At 43.1% G+C, this 17,797-nt stretch overlaps 1 protein-coding gene across 1 annotated transcript; it reads right to left on the minus strand.

The window, feature by feature from the left end:
- Window positions 1–11,409: 11,409 nt before the first annotated feature.
- On the minus strand, window positions 11,410–17,394 carry LOC129740459 (transcription elongation factor B polypeptide 3). Its single transcript, XM_055732142.1, has 5 exons — window positions 16,666–17,394; window positions 14,478–14,799; window positions 12,651–14,281; window positions 12,285–12,582; window positions 11,410–12,201 (listed from the first exon to the last, which is right to left on the minus strand). Exons 1-5 carry the CDS (start codon window positions 16,735–16,737, stop codon window positions 12,116–12,118), a joined length of 2,409 nt encoding a protein of 802 aa, XP_055588117.1. The 5' UTR covers window positions 16,738–17,394; the 3' UTR covers window positions 11,410–12,115.
- Window positions 17,395–17,797: the final 403 nt, after the last annotated feature.

The following is a 17,797-nucleotide window of genomic DNA, read 5'->3' on the forward strand; positions in this document are numbered from 1 at the left end:
CTCTCACTTGTCTCCACTCTTGGGGAACAATGTTATTCTCCAAGAATTGATTAAATAAATTTAACAAGCGAAATTTTGCGGCGTCCGGAAGGTTTTTCAACAAGTTAAATTTGATTTTATCAATTCCCGGAGCTGAATTGTTGCAAGAGAGGAGAGCAAGTGAAAATTCGACCATCGAGAAGCTGGAATCCAGACCACACCTATCAGGAGGCACGTTCCGGATTATTTTTTGCACAGGTGTAAAATCTGGACAGACTTTCCGTGCGAAGTTGAATATCCATCTATGTGAATGTTCTTCACTTTCATTTGTAGATGATCGATTACGCATGCTTCGTGCAACTTTCCATAAGGTACTCAAGGAAGTTTCCCGTGATAAACCACCCACAAAATTCCGCCAATACGCCTTCTTTTTCCCTTTGATTAATTTTTTGAACTGATTTTCAAGGGAAACATAAGCATCAAAAAGGACGAGAGTTCCATATTTCCGAAAATCTTTGAATGCTTTTGATTTGTCCTTATAAAGCTTGGAACACTGCTGATCCCACCATGGGTTTGGAGGCCTTCGAGGAACTGATGAATCTGGGATGGGTTTTGTTTGTGCGCAAAGTGCACTTTCATGTATCAAACGTGAAAGAAAGTGGTACTCCTCTAAAGAAGGCAAAACATTCATAGAATCGATGGCTGTTGTTATTTCGTCCGAGTACTTTTTCCAGTCGATGTGTCTTGTAAGGTCATATGTAATATTAGTAGAATTCGAAGAGCTGACCCCATTGGTGATTGTAATTTTGATAGGCAAATGATCACTACCATTGGGATCAGGGATTACCTTCCACTGGCAATCCAATGATAGTGAATTTGAGCAGAGTGAGAGGTCAATTGCGCTTTGTCTTGCAGGAGGTTTAGGTACTCGTGTTTTTTCACCCGTGTTCAAAATTGTTAAATTGAAACTATCACAAATATCATAGATAAGAGTAGAACGACTATCGTCAATATGTTCTCCCCAGACAGTTCCATGTGAATTGAAGTCACCCAGGATCAACCTTGGCTCAGGGAGCATTGAGCACAGGTCCTCTAGGTTACTTCGATCCACTGCAACTCTATGAGGCCAGTACAAACTGACAACACATAAATCCTTACCTCTTATAGTTGTATGACATGCAACAGCTTCAATTCCTCCTGATAAAGGGAGGTGGATTCTATAAAAGGAGTGGCGCTTATTGATCCCTAAAAGCACCCCTCCATAAGAATCGTTGCGATCCAAACGGATAATGTTAAAATCGTGGAATGAGATGTTTGATTGAGAAGAAAGCCATGTTTCTGAAAGGGCAAAAATATCGCAACTAGTTTCATGAAGAAGAAATTTGAACGGATCCAGTTTAGGAACTAAACTACGACAATTCCACTGTATAACAGTGATATCTCCGACCTCTCGGCGTAAATTAGCCATCGAGAGAGATAAACATTGAAATGAGGGGCCAAGTTTGCATCAATTGCTTCAAAAATGTCTTTAATATAGGAAGCATTGTTGTTATAATGCTTTTGATGGATTCAGAAACGTTGAAAAACGAAAAAATTCCATTCAGAATGTCAGTCAACTTAAACAATCCTGGCTGGGAAGTTGATTCTGGAAAAACTGCATTCGTCATAGGGGCCTTTGAGGTCCCTGCTGGTGTTGAATCATTCTGTGGTGAAAAAATCGTGCGGAATCCAGGAGGATTTTGTTTTTGTTGTTCTGCAGCATTCGGCTTTTTAGGGACACTGATTGGAGGGCTCATTGTAGGGATTTTCTTTGGTATTTTGGGTGTCTTGGGAGTTGTTTTAGCACGTTTCCGGGAGTTCGCAACGAAAACAAAAGGGTTTTCCTCATCCGTTGTTTCTTCGTTGTCAACTGGCAACACAGAAAAGATGTTACTTGAATGAGGTTGGGCCAGTGGAGAAGCGCTCTTTAAGATAGAGGCATAAGAACGTCTCGATCGTTCTTTTAAAGAGCGCTTCTGTTTATCCCAGCAACTCTTGAATGCCTCGCACGAAGAGATTTCATGGGGTGAGCCCCCGCAATAGACACATTTCTGCTCTATTGCTGAGCATGCTCCATCCCCGTGATTCTCCCCGCATTGGGGACAGCGTGGCTTATTGCAACAGTGCGACGCTGTGTGCCCCAACTTGATGCAATTTTGACAATGCATGGGTCGAGGCACGAAGAGTCGCACAGGAAGCCTTAAAACTCCGTCAATCAAGACGTAGTGAGGGAGGGCGGTACCCGCAAAGGTCACACGAAATGAAGCTGAAGGCGAGTACTTTGTAACTCCATTTACGACGTTGGCAGTATTGAGTTGACGGCAATCCACGATTTCGACCGAAGTCGAAACGAGGCTCTTGAACTTACCAACGCCGTTGGATTTAATGTACTTCGCATCCAGACTCATTTCTGTGATCACGCCCTCAATCTCTACGTCTCGAGACGGGATGTAAACGTGATACTCTAGAATTAGAAAATTGCTAGCCACAATCTCGTTTGCAGCTTTCGAGTTAGCCACAACAACGCGCAGCTTGTTCGCACGTAATTTTGTAACACTGGTTACAGAGGTCCACCTCGCCAGATCTTTGGTGATCTGTACCACATTAAGAGGTTTACCGTTCTTTTTGGGCCGGATGAAAACCACCCATGGCCCAGAGGAAGATGAGCCTTCAGCATATTTTCGGAGCCGGGTGACTCTACTCTCCACTGGAGATGATCCGACATTGTCATCCATCTGAGAACGATTTGCATCTGAAGGACCAGCATCAGCTGATTCCTCCAGATGCTCCTCATCTTCATAGGTGATATTCGCATCATCCCCAGTTGGAGGGTATAACCCCCCGCCTTCGCTCATATTTTTCAACGGGAAAACGAATGCCCTCCGTGTTGAAAATATGAGCGAAGCACAAAATTATCGAAATATATATAAAGGGAAATATGATAGAAAAAGAAAAAGTGAAAAAAGAAATAAAAAAGAACTTACAAATTATTTTAGCACTTTTTGGAAATATATGTTTTCCAGTGTATACAGACTGCTCCAACCACGTGGTTCTCCGTTGGTCTTCAAGGATGACGATAACCGAAGAACCCAACCAAACGAGCGCTGGCCCTTCCTCGTTGGTTGAAGATGGCCTCCTCGTCTCGACTCGGCCTCGATGATGATGATGGATGATGATGATGATTGCGGTTATGGAACAATTGGTTCGCCAAACAATGGCGGCGGACCTCGTGGCGATCGATCGGCCCTTCTGCGAGCTGGGGCCAATCAAATTAACCAGCCTTTGGCAGGAAACTTTTGTCGCGGCACAAAACACCGTTTTTACCGTCCGTACGGCACAAATACCCGGATTCACTGGACGGGATCACACTCACTTTCAGCAGTTCGCGAAGATCGGGACACTTGAAAACGCGACTGAATTCTCCGAGTGATGCGATACGAATGATCGTATTCACTATGTCATCGGCCTAAGTTGAGAAAGCGAACACCAACGTGTGGAGATTGAAAAAACGAGTTAGTTTTAAGACTTCACGAAGAGAGGTCGGTTTGAGACTGTCAGCGTGTTGAGGCGAATGGAAATAATTCGGTCGGTTTCGACAACTACCTTTCTTGTAAGTCGATAGTCCGGCTTGTTTTTGGCTCGATGCACGGTTGTAGACGATACACCCAGCTTATTTGCGGCATCTCGGAGAGAGAGGTTAGGGTTTCGCTTGAAACTACCGGCAACTCTCTTTGACGTCTCAGCGGCTTCCGGTTTTCGATTTCCCCCTGATCCAGACTTCCTGGCTGTCGACAAACGTTCCCCAAACACTTTAATTACATTTGTAACGGTTGTTGTTGTTGTTGTTGTACATTTATTTAAAGAGGGTTTTTAGTCTTGAACTTTTACCCTCATTTGTAACGGTTGATTTGGCATCTTTTAGCGATTTTTCCGGCTTTGCGTGCGAGTAGCTCGGATTTTCGCGATGCGCGAGCAAAATTTTGATACGCTGCTCTTCTTTCTTGGACGGTATTTTGACAACTGAAGAGTGAATTCCAAAATCAAAATAGGAGCAACATTCTACACACACACACCTTCAAAATGAGGGGTGTTCAGGTTTTTCAAATGCAAAATTGAAAGAAATACGTCAAGTTGATATTGACCAAATTTTGACCGTATCACCCTTTACAAAGATGATTCAATCTAATTTTATGAAACTTGATCTCTCAATTAGTTTTCCAAGATCTAGAACTTTTGCTCTGTTTTTATAAGCTTCATTGATTCTTTAACCATGACAACATGTATGTTTTACTGGTATGGACTCATCATCCTTTCTCCCTTTCAATACGGAAAATGCTCAAACTACTAGTGCTACTATTGATATATTTTTATATTTACATTTCGCTCGGTTTGTCTGGCAAGTTTCCAATATTAAAAGGACGGTCTCAAATTACAACCTCTCTATTGCTTGATAAGATTCATGCTAAAAAATGGGGGGGAGCCCTTTCCCCTTCCCATCCGCAACAGCTGGAAGGAGGTAGAGATCCCATTTCTTCGCAATCAAAAATCTTCTCAAATCAAATTTTGTTCCATTGGTTGATAAGTGTTTAAACAATACAACAAAATATATATATATATGGAACCCTTTTCGTCCCTCCACCTCTCCGCACTGCAAGAGAGAAGGGTCTGTAATATTCATGAAAACATATCTCGTACTCAAATACCTTCCCATGTCAAAAAGACCATTCAAATACTACGTCACGCTTTGGGGGGAGAGGGGGTACCGATTGCTACGGTTTGTGAATTTATGATAGAAAATCTGATGAAAATGTGTTACGTAGGAGGGAGAGGAGTCGAAAATTGTCAACAATTGCGTTACGTAATTTTTGCACTGCCCCAAATTTGATTCTATTTGCTTAATCATTTCTCCAGTTCAATATTGTCAAAGAATCATATTTGAGTCACGTTACAAGCTTTCGAAAACTATAAATTTTGTAAAAATCTGTTGAGAAACAAGAGAGTTTAGCGTGCTGGCTCAAATAAAGTTTTCGTGTTTAGATGGAGTTTTTTTTGCGAATTCCGAATTCGGAAAATTGAAAATTAAAGTTAAGTCTGCCGAAGAATCCAAAAATGCAAAGATAGGCAAAGATTAACCCCTTTCAAACGGCCGTTTACGTTCGTTGGGCTTGACTATATGTGTCCAGTTGAAGTCGTCGTTGGTCGCCGCAGAGAAAAACGCTGGATCGTGGTGTTCACGTGTATGGTTGTATTTAGAAGTTGCCCACAGTCTTACCACGCAATCATGCATCAGCACCGAGGTCCAGCTTCTGAATACTTCTCGGATAACGGGACGAACTTGCGAGGGACGAGTAAGGAGATCATCCAACAAGTACGGGAAATCGATAATGTTTGCGCCGACGAATTTACGATTGCTATCACGGCACTTCATCCCACCTGGAACACCCCACATGGGAGGGGCGTGGGAGATGATGGTGCGCTCGGCGAAGCAGGTCATGACAGCTTTAGACGACGGGCGTCGATTGAACGATGAAATCCTCCGGACATGATCAACAGCCGGCCCCTTACTCTTGTATTTTCGGATCCAGTGGTAGATGCACTTTGTCCCAATGTCTTCCTGCGGGGTTCAGTGGTTCAGATCCAAACGAGCCACACGAAGTCATCAAACCTACCAACCATGCAGAGGCACTTCGGGATGTTTACAAGAGATCCCAGCAGCTGGCCGACGACTTATGGAAACGGTGGTTAAAAGAGTACGTGCCGACAGTCAACCGGCGATCCAAATGGTTCTCCGAAGCAAATCTTCTTAAGAAAGGAGATCTCGTGTACGGTGTAGACGGAAATCGAAGCAAGGCCTGGGTTTGAGGAATTATCGAAGAGTCGATCTTCTCTACTGACGGACGGGTACGTCCAGCTTTAGTGCGTACAACTAGAGGTGTTTTCCGACGTGGGACGGCAAATCTGGATGTGCTGGAGATTACTAGGGCTGCTGACGAAGTCCAAATGGTGGGTCCAGAGAGTGTCGCTCATCATACAACGTTTTAACATCGATGGTAACGCTGATCCGGTGGCTCCAGAGAGTGGATTCGGACCAGGTTTACCGGTGGGGGACTGTCGAGCGACTCGGCATCCCTGTCAGAAAGGGAAAACCAGAGTTTTGTCATCGTAAACGGTAACAACAAAAGTAATAAGAAAAGGAAAAAAAGCTTATCTTTGAAGTGCTGTGTACGAGTGAAGATATTATTACATGCTTCTACATAAAATTAGCAAGAGTTCTCTGCATAGTTGAGCTTAGTTTGTGATCAAATTCGGAAAATTATTTGGATTCGAATAAAACAGTAAGTTTAAGTGATTTAATTGAAGATTACCTCTAAAAATTGTATTTGTAGCTTCTGAAAGGACATCACAACACTTGTCTAACCTACAAAATTGGTTCGAGATATACAGTCGTCTCAAAATTATTGATGAGGCTCTCGTCAAAAAAAAGGCTGGTAAACGGTGGATAATGTGCAACACGAGACCCCATAGTGGTCATATCACCTCTTATTCACAACTCCTATCTCTACCTCCCCGCGGTGCCGGCTGGGATGCGAGTAACCTAAGCGGAGATCGGGTACCCAACCCCGGTGGATGCTTTGGTCGCATGCAGACTGAGAAGGTGGCCGCACGCGTCTGTTCCCCAGGTCAGGGGCGGTGTGCAACAACAACCGAGCATCTGTTCTCCAGGTCAGGGGCGGCTCAAACAGCGTCTGTCTTGCAGCAAGCGGCTGAACTTATGAAATACGGCTCCCGCCAGCTAAGTCCAAGATGGCAGCCCCATCGCGGGATAGGGACTTTAGGCTAACAACCTACTGCTCCCGATTTGAAATTGTTACGGAATCAGAAAGAAATGACCTGGAACTTTGGCGACGACTTTTAGCATGAAAACACGGACACGAATTGGAACTTGGAATGTTTTAACCCTTGCCCAACAAGGCAAACTGGAACAACTTGCTAGAGAGGCTAGCCGCCTCAAGCTTGAAATTCTGGGACTGAGCGAAGTCCGTTGGCCTAATACTGGAGAACAAAAGACACAGTCCGGGCAAGTCCTGCTTTACTCCACAGAGAACAGACGTACAAGCTAGCCCACGAAACTTGAGTAAAATTTCCAACGATAGTTTTGAACCATTTTTTTTTGTTTTTTGGCTGGGCCACCAGATGTCTCCAAATACACGAAAGAGAACTGTCAAAACCAAACTGAAAAAAAACAAAAACTTGGTCAGTTTTGGATAGGTCGTATGAACTATTGGCATGTTTCAAGAAAATTGCTGTTAAAGTTTCGTAAACCTTTCGTCCAGTGGCATAATGGAAAAATATCCTAAAAGGTAATCGCTATTTCCTTCAAGCTAGAAATGCTAAATTTTGGACAATGGGATGCAAAAGTGATACTTGAAAGTAACTCGCTTTGAGATGTCTAGAATCAGTTCTGGTAGGTAAGACTGATCAATAATGTTCATAATTGACTGACCGTTCAAGAAGTGCATAAACTTTTTCCATAATTGTTCGTTATTTTGACTGCCCCAGTAGTGCGAAAATAAAGAAATGAATACAAGTTTACCACCAGCACTTTTGAACGTTTTTAGTTATTGACTTTTCTCGTTGAATGAAACAACTTTTTTTATTTACAAAACGATGGGTGAAGAAAAGTTACCCGAAAATTAACGTTAATATAAAGAAAAATTGTTAGTATAAACCGTATAAATAAAGGAAGTTAAATTCTGTCGGATGTTAAATTCTGTCCAAAGGAGCTCTTAGGGGCCGTGGACAGAAAAATGAGATTTTTGACCCCCTCCTTCCCCTCCGTGGACAAGCGTGGACATTTGGCAAACCCCTACCCCCCTCTCCGGATGTCCACGTGGACAGATTTCAAATTATTTTTTTTTAATCTTATTTGACAGTAAAAAAACACAATTTTTTGCCTTTTTGTTATTAAAATGACTGATTTGAAAAAAAAAAAAACAAACATTTCCTGATATAAAATAATTTTAAAAATTTTAAATTTCTAAATTATTTATATTTATGCTTTCAGATGGCTACTAATTGTTCAAACATAAATTGGAAAGCTTAACCATTTTAAGATTTTGATTCAAACAACTTGATATTTATTCACCTTTAAAAAATATTTTGAAGTAAGTATGTCAACGTGGACATGACCCAAACCCCTACCCCCCTCTTCGTGGACAAGCGTGGACATTTCCACACCCCCCCCCCCCTCCCCCTAAGTTGTCCACGTGATATGTGTACGGCCCCTTATTGCATTTATCTAGCAATAAATTGAACCCGTCTATTTAAGAGCGGCAATAGTTTAACTGGTTCAACTATTGATGAGTTCATACACGCCTTATCGAAAACTGGCCACTTGAAAGTTTGATTTGTAACTTTTGAACGGCACAATAGATGGCACTGTTTTAAGTCAATTTTACACACTTTTTTGAAGTTTTTATGTACGAGCTCGTACGTCTGTTCTCTGTGTTTACTCTAGCATACGAGGAGAACATGCTACTCGGGAACGAGGAGTTGGTTTCCTGTTAAGCCCGCAGGCCTACGCGGCCCTCATTAGATGGAAACCGATAAACGAAAGAATAATCGTAGCCAGATTCAGAACACGGGTTAGAAACCTTACAATGGTCCAGTGTTATGCGCCAACTGACGTTGCCGACTTGCAGGAGAAAGAGCAGTTTTACAGTCAACTGAACAGCGTGGTTGAGAGAATTCCGAAGGGTGACATTCAAATCCATTTGGGCGACTTCAACGCAAAGATTGGCTCCGACAATCAAGACCTTGAGCGCATCGTGGGGCGCCATGGCCTAGGACAGATGAGCGAAAACGGAGAGCTGTTTGTAGAATTTTGTGGCAACAACAGCATGGTGATCGGTGGATCGCTCTTCCCCCATCGACCAGCACATAAGGTCACTTGGGTATCCCGAGATGGCCGAACAGAAAATCAAATTGACCACATCTGCATCAGCCGAAAATGGAGAAGGAGCCTTCTTGATGTCCGCAACAAACGTAGCGCAGACATTGCATCTGACCGTCACCTCGTCCTTGGCGAGATACGACTGAGAGTTGCGCGTGTCCAACGGCGCGAGGAGAAAGTCGGGTGTCGATACGATGTCCGCCGGTTGGAGAATCCAGAGGTGAAAAGGGCATACGTTGAACAGCTAGAATCCCGAGCCTCGGAGTTGCCGACAGACGGAACAGTCGAAGAACAGTGGTGTGGAATCAAGAATGCCTTTATCACGACGAGCCATGGTACTCTCGGTAAAGTTTGTGGAAAAAGGAGTGAATGGATGAAACTTGGAGGATGGTCGATGATCGGAGAAAGGCGAAAGTCGGAATTGAGCAGGCATGTACCGGGTCAGCCAAAGCAGCCGCCCGCTTACGATATGCGGAGCTGGAAAAGGCAGTAAAACGAGCTTGTAGACGAGACAAGAGAGCCTGGACAAACTCCCTAGCCGAAGAGGGAGAAAGAGCCGCCGCCAATGGAGATATCCGATTACTATATAACATTTCTCGCCGCCTCAGTGGTGCAAGGACTAATGCAAGAATGCCGCTGAAAGACCGAGCAGGTCAGTTATTGATCGATCGAACAGATCAGCTCAAACGATGGACTGAGCACTTCGAACAACTCTTCCGAGTCACGAATAGCGATGGCCAACAGAACCCGCAGCTCGAAGCGCCAACAGTGAGTCGCATAAACGGTGTCAACTCGGAAGCGCCCTCGCTGGCTTAAATAGAAGCGGCAATCAAAAAACATGAAATCCAACAAAGCATCTGGAATCGATTGCATCCCTGCTGAAATGCTGAAAGCCGACCCAGCCCTATAAGCACAAATGTTGCACCGTCTTTTCGCTGACATCTGGGATACTGCAACATTCCTGGCCGAATGGATGCAGGGTACGTAAAGGTCCCGAAGAAAGGAGACCTGAAAGAGTGCGGTAACTGGCGAGGCATAACGTTGATCTATACAACCCTCAAAGTACTCTGCAAGGTGATCCTGAACAGGATCCAGGAGAAAATCGACGCTACACTCCGATGGCAACAAGCTGGATTCCGATCCGGACGGAACTGGAACAAATCAACGAATTCCAGGACTCTCTTCTGCTGGTGTTCGTTGATTTCGAAAAAGCATTCGACCTACTTAACCATGAAAACATCTGGGCGGCTCTAAGGCGACGAGGGGTCCCAGAGAAACTAGTCCATCTCATCGAAGCACAATACGAGGCATTTTCGTGCAAGGTCTTGCACGACGGTGTCTTGTCCGAACCTATCCCGGTAATTGCTGGAGTGAGACAAGGATGTATTCTATCACCGCTACTTTTTCTAATCGTAATGGATGAGATTCTGATTGGATCGATTGACTGTGCATCGAACCGAGGATTGCCGTGGAATCCTTCAACAATGGAGCAACTGAATGACCTTGACCTGGCTGACGATATTGTTTTGCTCACCCAAACACAACCAGATATGCAGAGCAAACTCGACGACCTCACCGAAAGCTCCAAGGCAGCAGATCTTAAAATCAATTGAAAACGTTAGTAAAAAATTAGAAGATTTTAGAACGATTACTGGTATAGTCACTATTCATGTAATCAGAACAGAATGATATGAATGATTCAGGGTATGATATTTGATTATGCGGGCAAGTCGATGAAGATCAACACATCCTTCCAATTTCGTGGTAGCATGGCAGCTGGGCAACAAGTTGAGAAAGTGGAGTGCTTCCAGTATCTTAGTAGCCAGATAACGCCTGATGGTGGTACCAAGAAAGACATCGATACCCGGATCAGAAAAACGTAAATAGCTTTCTTCCTTGATCTTTGCTTCAATTTTGATGACATACAATGATTTTCTCCTCTCGTAGTAGCATCCTTCCACCTTTCCCACATACTCCTCTACCGACTTCCCAACAACAAAAGGGTTCTTGAGAAGTGTGTGACCTGGTTTAGCACGTACCTAAATACATAAGTATAGTAAAGTTGTCCTCGCAGGTTTTCTGTGTCCATCCATTCGGGGATGGTCCGACCAGGACTGTCACCTGGTGGAAGGACTCATCATAACTTCACTAATCTACGCATTGAATGAAGAAAAAACTGTTGCCTTTTGGATTCGAAGCTAGCACACTCTCTGATCGTCTCGAGGGCAGAGAGTGAACTCTTTTGTAAAGTTTTTTTTTTTATTTCAACTGATTTGTATGAAGACTTACATTGAACTAATAAAATTTTCACTCCATGTGCTTGATTTCAAAGTCATGGATTGCTTCGATAATTTTTACGTTTTCAGGATTCCTTCGATGCATCATCCATTGGCAGCTGGAAACGGCAAATAATTACTGGAAATCAAAACAGCTTGCGATTATTTTTTGCTACCAGCAGTCTGTTATATTTCTACATATTTAAGAATATATTGGACTACATTATGTTGATAGATTCAATTGTTTGTATTTATTATATTTGAGTTTGCACTATAACTAGAAAATCTAACTATTTACAGGGATAGGCGAAATAATGAAGACACAACCGCTGAACCAATAATGGTTTAACATGACAAAAACCTAGAACCGACATTTCTATTTGGCGAAATGACTTCTTTCATACTTTTTTTGTTTAAAATTTCATAAAAAAAACTAATATAAATAATTTCAATATAAACAATTTCCTTGAATACGATACTATTTAGCGCAGGTTGCATGTTCGAGACCAAAAAGAGCTGGTATCTGCTTTTTTATTTCCTTCGCTATTCGATTAAAATCGTAATCTTAACTGGACACATCAAAAGCCTTTCAACAATGCGGAGCCTGTTCCCACCATTCCCTGAGACTACTGCTCTAACTGATCAACAGGTTTCTGTGTTCAGCTTGCGTTTCCTTGTTTTTCGTTACCAATTCGATGGAGATCGCCTTACGTTCCCCGATACCAGTGAAAACGCAATTTCGCACAAAAGTGATGTTGCTGCTGCTTATGGGTTTCCGTACTCATGCATGAGTTTTTTTTTTTGTTGTATCTCCATAGTGATGTTTATACGATTTTGGTTTTTCATCAATTGAAAACGATAAGGAAACCTACCGGCGGAAACCTTTGAAGCCTTTAATGGACGTCATCACCTTTGCCATAAGAGGGGCTTTCTTCGGTTTGGTGGGTGCAAAAACTGCAATAAAAGAAAAATAATCATAGCGTTAGTTTACTTTCAGCACTTGATGATGCGCTCGAGTGATGGTGAAGAATACGAACCATGTGCCTGGGCGTTGTCCCGAACGCCGGGGGCAACTTTGAGCCGGGAATCTCCAGCCCCAGTTATGTTGCCGCCCACGTTCTTCAGTGATGCTACCCGAGCAGCCGGCGAAACAACCGGAGCCTTGGCTGTGCCGTACTTGATTTGCTTGCTTATCACCTGTCGAGGAGGTTTGACCATCGATGCATCAACGTAGGCCAGCTGGGATCTCCTGACCGCTGCCGTCTGTTCTACCTGGGCCATCTTGATGTTGGCTGTCAAACGGTTCAGCTTTACCTCTCTTTCTTTTGAACAACGCTGTTGGAAGAATGAAAAAGAGAACAGTTTTATGAGTTTATACGGGAAACTATTTGAATAGAACTTACAGCGTACATTTCCCGCCAGGACTCGCACTCTTCTTCCTTTCGTTTTTGGCTTCGGAAGAGTCGTTTGCAGTGCTGCTCCCAAAGGATGTCAGTGTCCTCCAACAGGTACGGGTTCACTTCTTCCAGATATTCTAGCTGTTTAGCGGAGGCACGTTCCAGGACCGGCTTGAGCATATCGAACGGAATTCCGCCGGTGCAATCCAGCAGCTCGATATTTTCCTGTAAGAGTCGGATGCACAGGTCGTACAGGCTGGGCACGATTCCAGTGAAGGTTTTGATGCCGGAGAAAACTTTGGTGCGAAGGTTTTTGGACTGCATGCTGTGGCCGAGGGTCTCTTCTTCGGTCAGAATCGACCGCTGAGCCTTGCCGTTGTTGGAAAACACACAATCCATCACGACCTGGTTCAGCGGCATCGGTCGATAATTGGGAGAAATGGTTGGTAGCGATTCTACCAACTCCGAAGCGTCCGGCAATGGTTCCAGTTTAACTTTCTGCTTCAGTAGGGAGGGCGTTGAGGAGGAGGAACTGCTGCTGTAGCCACTACTGCTGGAGGCAGTGCTCGGAGATCGGGCTTCGCGGCTTTTGCCCGAGGAGCTAGGGGACTGTTTTTCCGTTTTGATTTTCTGCGCCGGCGGTGGCATGCTGAAGGACGATGATTTATCTTTTTCCAGCCCTTTGCCGGGCTGCTTCTTTTTCGATGAAGACGGCATATCCATCATGGCCATGACGGCGTCAAAACTGGTTCCCTCAGAATGATTGATCCCTTCTTCTTCATCGTCAGATGTGTTTGCTTTTGGGCTTGACTTTTTAGATGAAGATTCTCTTTTTTTGTCTGAAGATTTTTTGGTCCTATCCTTGCTACTAGAAGTCTTACTGCTAACGCGGCTGGACTTTTCCTTTGCACTCGATTTGCTGGATTCTTCCTTCTTTATCTTTTTAGAAACGTTCTCATCTTCTGACCTTTCCGGCGAAAGCTGCCGTTTGCTACTCGAGGAAGACTCCTTGTCATGCTTGCTTGAGGAACTCTTGGAGGAACTCGAGTGTTGTTTGCTGCTTGAGTCTTTATCCCTCTGAGAGTTACTACTTTCTTTAGCCTTTGAGTGGTTAGACTCTTTGCGGCTACTACTACTACTACTGCTGGTATGTTTCCCAGATCTTTCCCTATCCTTATCATGGCTCGACGATTTTTTCGAAGACGACGAAGAGCCACTCTTCCGATCGTGATCCCGATCCCTGGACCTAATGCTGCTGCTGCCATTTCCACCTTCCTTCGACGAGTGAGAAGATGACGAGCTCTTGCTCTTGCTGTGGGAGTACTCCTTTGACTTACTCCTACTGCTACTACTTCGGTGGCCTGTATCGATCTTCCTACTGTCACTATCGTGACTGGATCTCCGTTCTCGATGTCGATGGCTACTGCTGGTGCTTACTCGCTCACTATCATCTTCCATCGATCGTGGATGGTATCCGTTCGGAGTTCCTTCATAATTATTTTCGTCGTTATCTACGTCGTCGTCTTCCTGTTCAGATAAATCTCGTGACTTGGCCGGTTCCTCTTCGTAGTCGATCGGTACCTCGTCATCATACAATTGCTCATCGACTTGCAACGGTTTTTCATCGTACCCATCATCTGTGAGGAAAAAAGGCCGTTTTAAGAATAGATTCTTCATCTGAATAATCTGATTTTTCATTTTCAAAGGGCTAAGGTTTTTTTTAACGAGGGAGTTTCTCTCAAATGTTCGATTAAATTGACCCTCAAACTGGCTTCGATAACTTTATTCCAAACAGAGCTAAAGAAATCGATTTTCATCGCCATTTTCTCTTACCTTGTTCCAGATAGTTCTCCGACATATCTTGATCCCGATCATCCCGCGATGAAAATGCCGATTGGTCGTCTCCCCTGCCAGCTGATCGGTCCTGATGGCCTCTGTCCTCGTCGTCTTCCTCCGGCTCCTCTTCCCCATTCTGGCCATCATCGTCCTCTTCGGCCGCTACCATCCGTTTCCATTTGGTGACCAGGGCTTTGGCGGCGACCCCGACCTCTCCATCGTGCCGGCGCAACCCATTCACCGTCCTACCGATGCCGGTTTCCTGCAGGTGCTGCACCAAGATCGGCAATCGATACAGCTTGTTGATGCAGTGCAGCAGCTATTTATGCGGGAAAAAAGATATAGGTAGGATTTTATTAGAAAGTAGGAATATTGGAATTGATACAATTTGTTTGTGCAAAAATCACAACAAGTCGTAAACTTCTGTGCATAAACTGCCTTCAATCAACGAAGAGTTTTTTTATCTAATGGACCATAATGAAATTTCAATATTCAACATAAGTTTATGAGATTACATTTAAAGAAAAAAGTTTAAATTGGAAAACAGTTTAAACATATAAAAAGCTGAAGGCTGCAATCTAGCAAATTTAACATATTAAAATTTCGCTACTGACGCTGACTAATAAAAGGAAAATTTTAAAAAATAAACGGTGTCTTGAGATTTGTATAAGTATTCCAGCATTTATAGTGCCTATGATTAAATAAATGATTTTGGAACATTTTGGCGCACAAATTTCTTAACAGTTTCTACCAATTTTCAAAAGTTATCTATAAAGCGAGAGCTGATAGAAATAATTGCATATTTTGTTTCAGCGTACCCTAACGAATCTGATGGCGTATTTTTTTTTGATTCCGGATTTGGCTCTAGAACCGTCAGAATAAAAAAGCAAGTTTCGGGTTTCGAGTTATTCCATACGTAGGTGTGCGTGAGAACGAGCGCAATGTTTACATGCAGCTGTCATTTTGTTCTCCCTTCTGGATTTCTTCATTCGGTTCTTCACATCCGGATTGCCGTTTTTCGTGTCCGGATTGCACTGGACTGCAGATAGCACGATTTTGCTTGGCTGAGAGGTTCAAAATCGCGGCAATAATCATTTGCCCGTTCATGATTTCAACTGTTTTGTTTTCAGCCAAAAACAGCTGTTAAATGTTTTGACAACAACGTTGAGAGTATTGGTGAACTTCTCGCAAAACTGACTTTTTTCTCAGGGCGACTCCGTCCCTTTTTCGAGCGAACCTAGGTTGCCTCTCGAGCAATAAATGAGCACGATGACAGCAGTTAGAGCGAACCTAGGTTGCCTCTAGTTTGCCTCCAGGTGAAAAAAAATACGGTATGAGTAAGCTCTTAATTTCTTGGCACCTCGGAATAAATATGGATTTCTATGCCTTGTGGAATAAATTGCATTACTCCATTACCAAGGGTACATCAAAGACTAAAATTTAATACGGACCGGAGAGAATAGAAGGCCAAATTCGAAATCTTCGCACGGGCAAGGGCCTAAATATGCAAATTGCAAGAAAAAATATCAATTACATTTTGGTTAAACGTTCAGTTTTTGATAATCGAATTTGTTAAAAAAAAAGGAGTCATCATTCACCATGCGAAAACTTGTGAAAATTTCATATTTATTGGAACAGCTCATGTTGAATCATTGTTTTGTTTTTTTGTGGAACTAAAATCTGCAATATAAATTTTAAAATTCTATTGACTTAAAATTATAATACTTTATAAACAATCAAGTCGGAATTTGAGTGGAAATATTTGACTAAAAATGATACAATAGATAAGATTAGAGAAGAACTAAGAGTTAAAATTGGCTAAACATAGCAACAGTAAAAGCAAAAAAAAACCACAGAAATCGATAATGAAAATAAATATAACCACAATGAAAAGTAGTTGATATTTGCTATGGGGGGAAAAAATCATAATCGTTTCTCTCTTTCGCTCCTAAGAGCAAAACCAAAATCAGCTGCTAGAATTGGACGGGATTTTCCTCCAATCCCTTGAATGATACATTTTGAGATTTGAATGAGCTGAACGTATTCGAACTTTTCTGTTGCTGAAATGGTATTTTCTGTCTGTCTCTTTATGCTTCATTCATCCTTTCACCCTAAATCCCGATCATCCTCCCCTATCATCTCTAGGTAACTAGCAAATGAAGGAAGTGAAAAAATTTCTACTCACCCTTTGCTCGTTGTCCAGCGATCGGTCGATGCTTTTCTGGTAGTGGGTTATAATTTCTCCGATCGGAGTCATTTTCGATAATAAAATGCCTCAACGTCTCAAATGGTTGCTGAGTGGGGGAAAGATAGGCAGGTGACCTTCTTTGGATATGCGTATTGCTGTTCTCAACGCAGTAGTCAGCAACAAAAGTTGAAAGTTAGATTGCCAAATATGTCACTTTCACACGTTGCACCGCACCTATCGGTTATCTTTTTCCCGATAACAAACTCACCCAGTCTCTCGGGACACCGCGTGTCGGACCCGTGTTCCGGATTTCACTCGATTTTCTAGAATAGCAATTTTCCACCACGTCGTCACAGACAGTTTCACTCGGTTGCACTGACTACGCCATTATGCTTACGTATGTGTCGCAAAAAACCAGAATACTACACACTTTACCTCACCACAAGTACCCCACTAATGCAGTAATCAGTTGATGGTCTCTCGCACACTCTTTTCGGGCACCGAAAGTGCAGCACAAGTTAGCCTCCTGCTATACAGCTCAATTTGCAGGAACTGAAACCCCAAAGCAGGGCTGCACCGATACGTTCGAAAGGGAATTTGAGATCGCACTGGCCTCGGCAGATGACACCGCGACGACACCTTTCGATATGTTGCCTCGCTCGAGCTCGAACTGTCAAACAAAACAACAACAAACACCGAAAACTTAACGAATTGTTATGACGGCACGCACGCGAATGACCGAACGATTTGACGCTTCTGCTGAATATGTTGCCTGGTACCGGATGGCACGGAGATAAAAATGCATGCTTTGGTAGGTGCAATTTCGGAGAAATCCGGTTACCTGCTGCGTAATATGAATTCAATGGGGCGCCTGCATCGATTGGCTCGCGATGGGAATTAAGTAAGCCTGCAAGTTAAATAATCCTCATATTTTGATTTACCTGTTTTTTTTTCAGAATTATGGAGGCGTAACCATCCGATGATGAATTGTTTGACTTTGGAGAATGTTCTCAAAGTACATAAGTCAGATTTTTTGTCTTATTCGGATGGTTTTCACTAAATAGATGGCTTCTCAAAGTCCACCCGAAGCGAGACGATTAGTAGGTTTTTCAGTAATCTCTCCGACAAG

This window comes from Uranotaenia lowii, chromosome 1 (assembly GCF_029784155.1).
Source record: "Uranotaenia lowii strain MFRU-FL chromosome 1, ASM2978415v1, whole genome shotgun sequence".
NCBI lineage: Eukaryota > Metazoa > Arthropoda > Insecta > Diptera > Culicidae > Uranotaenia > Uranotaenia lowii.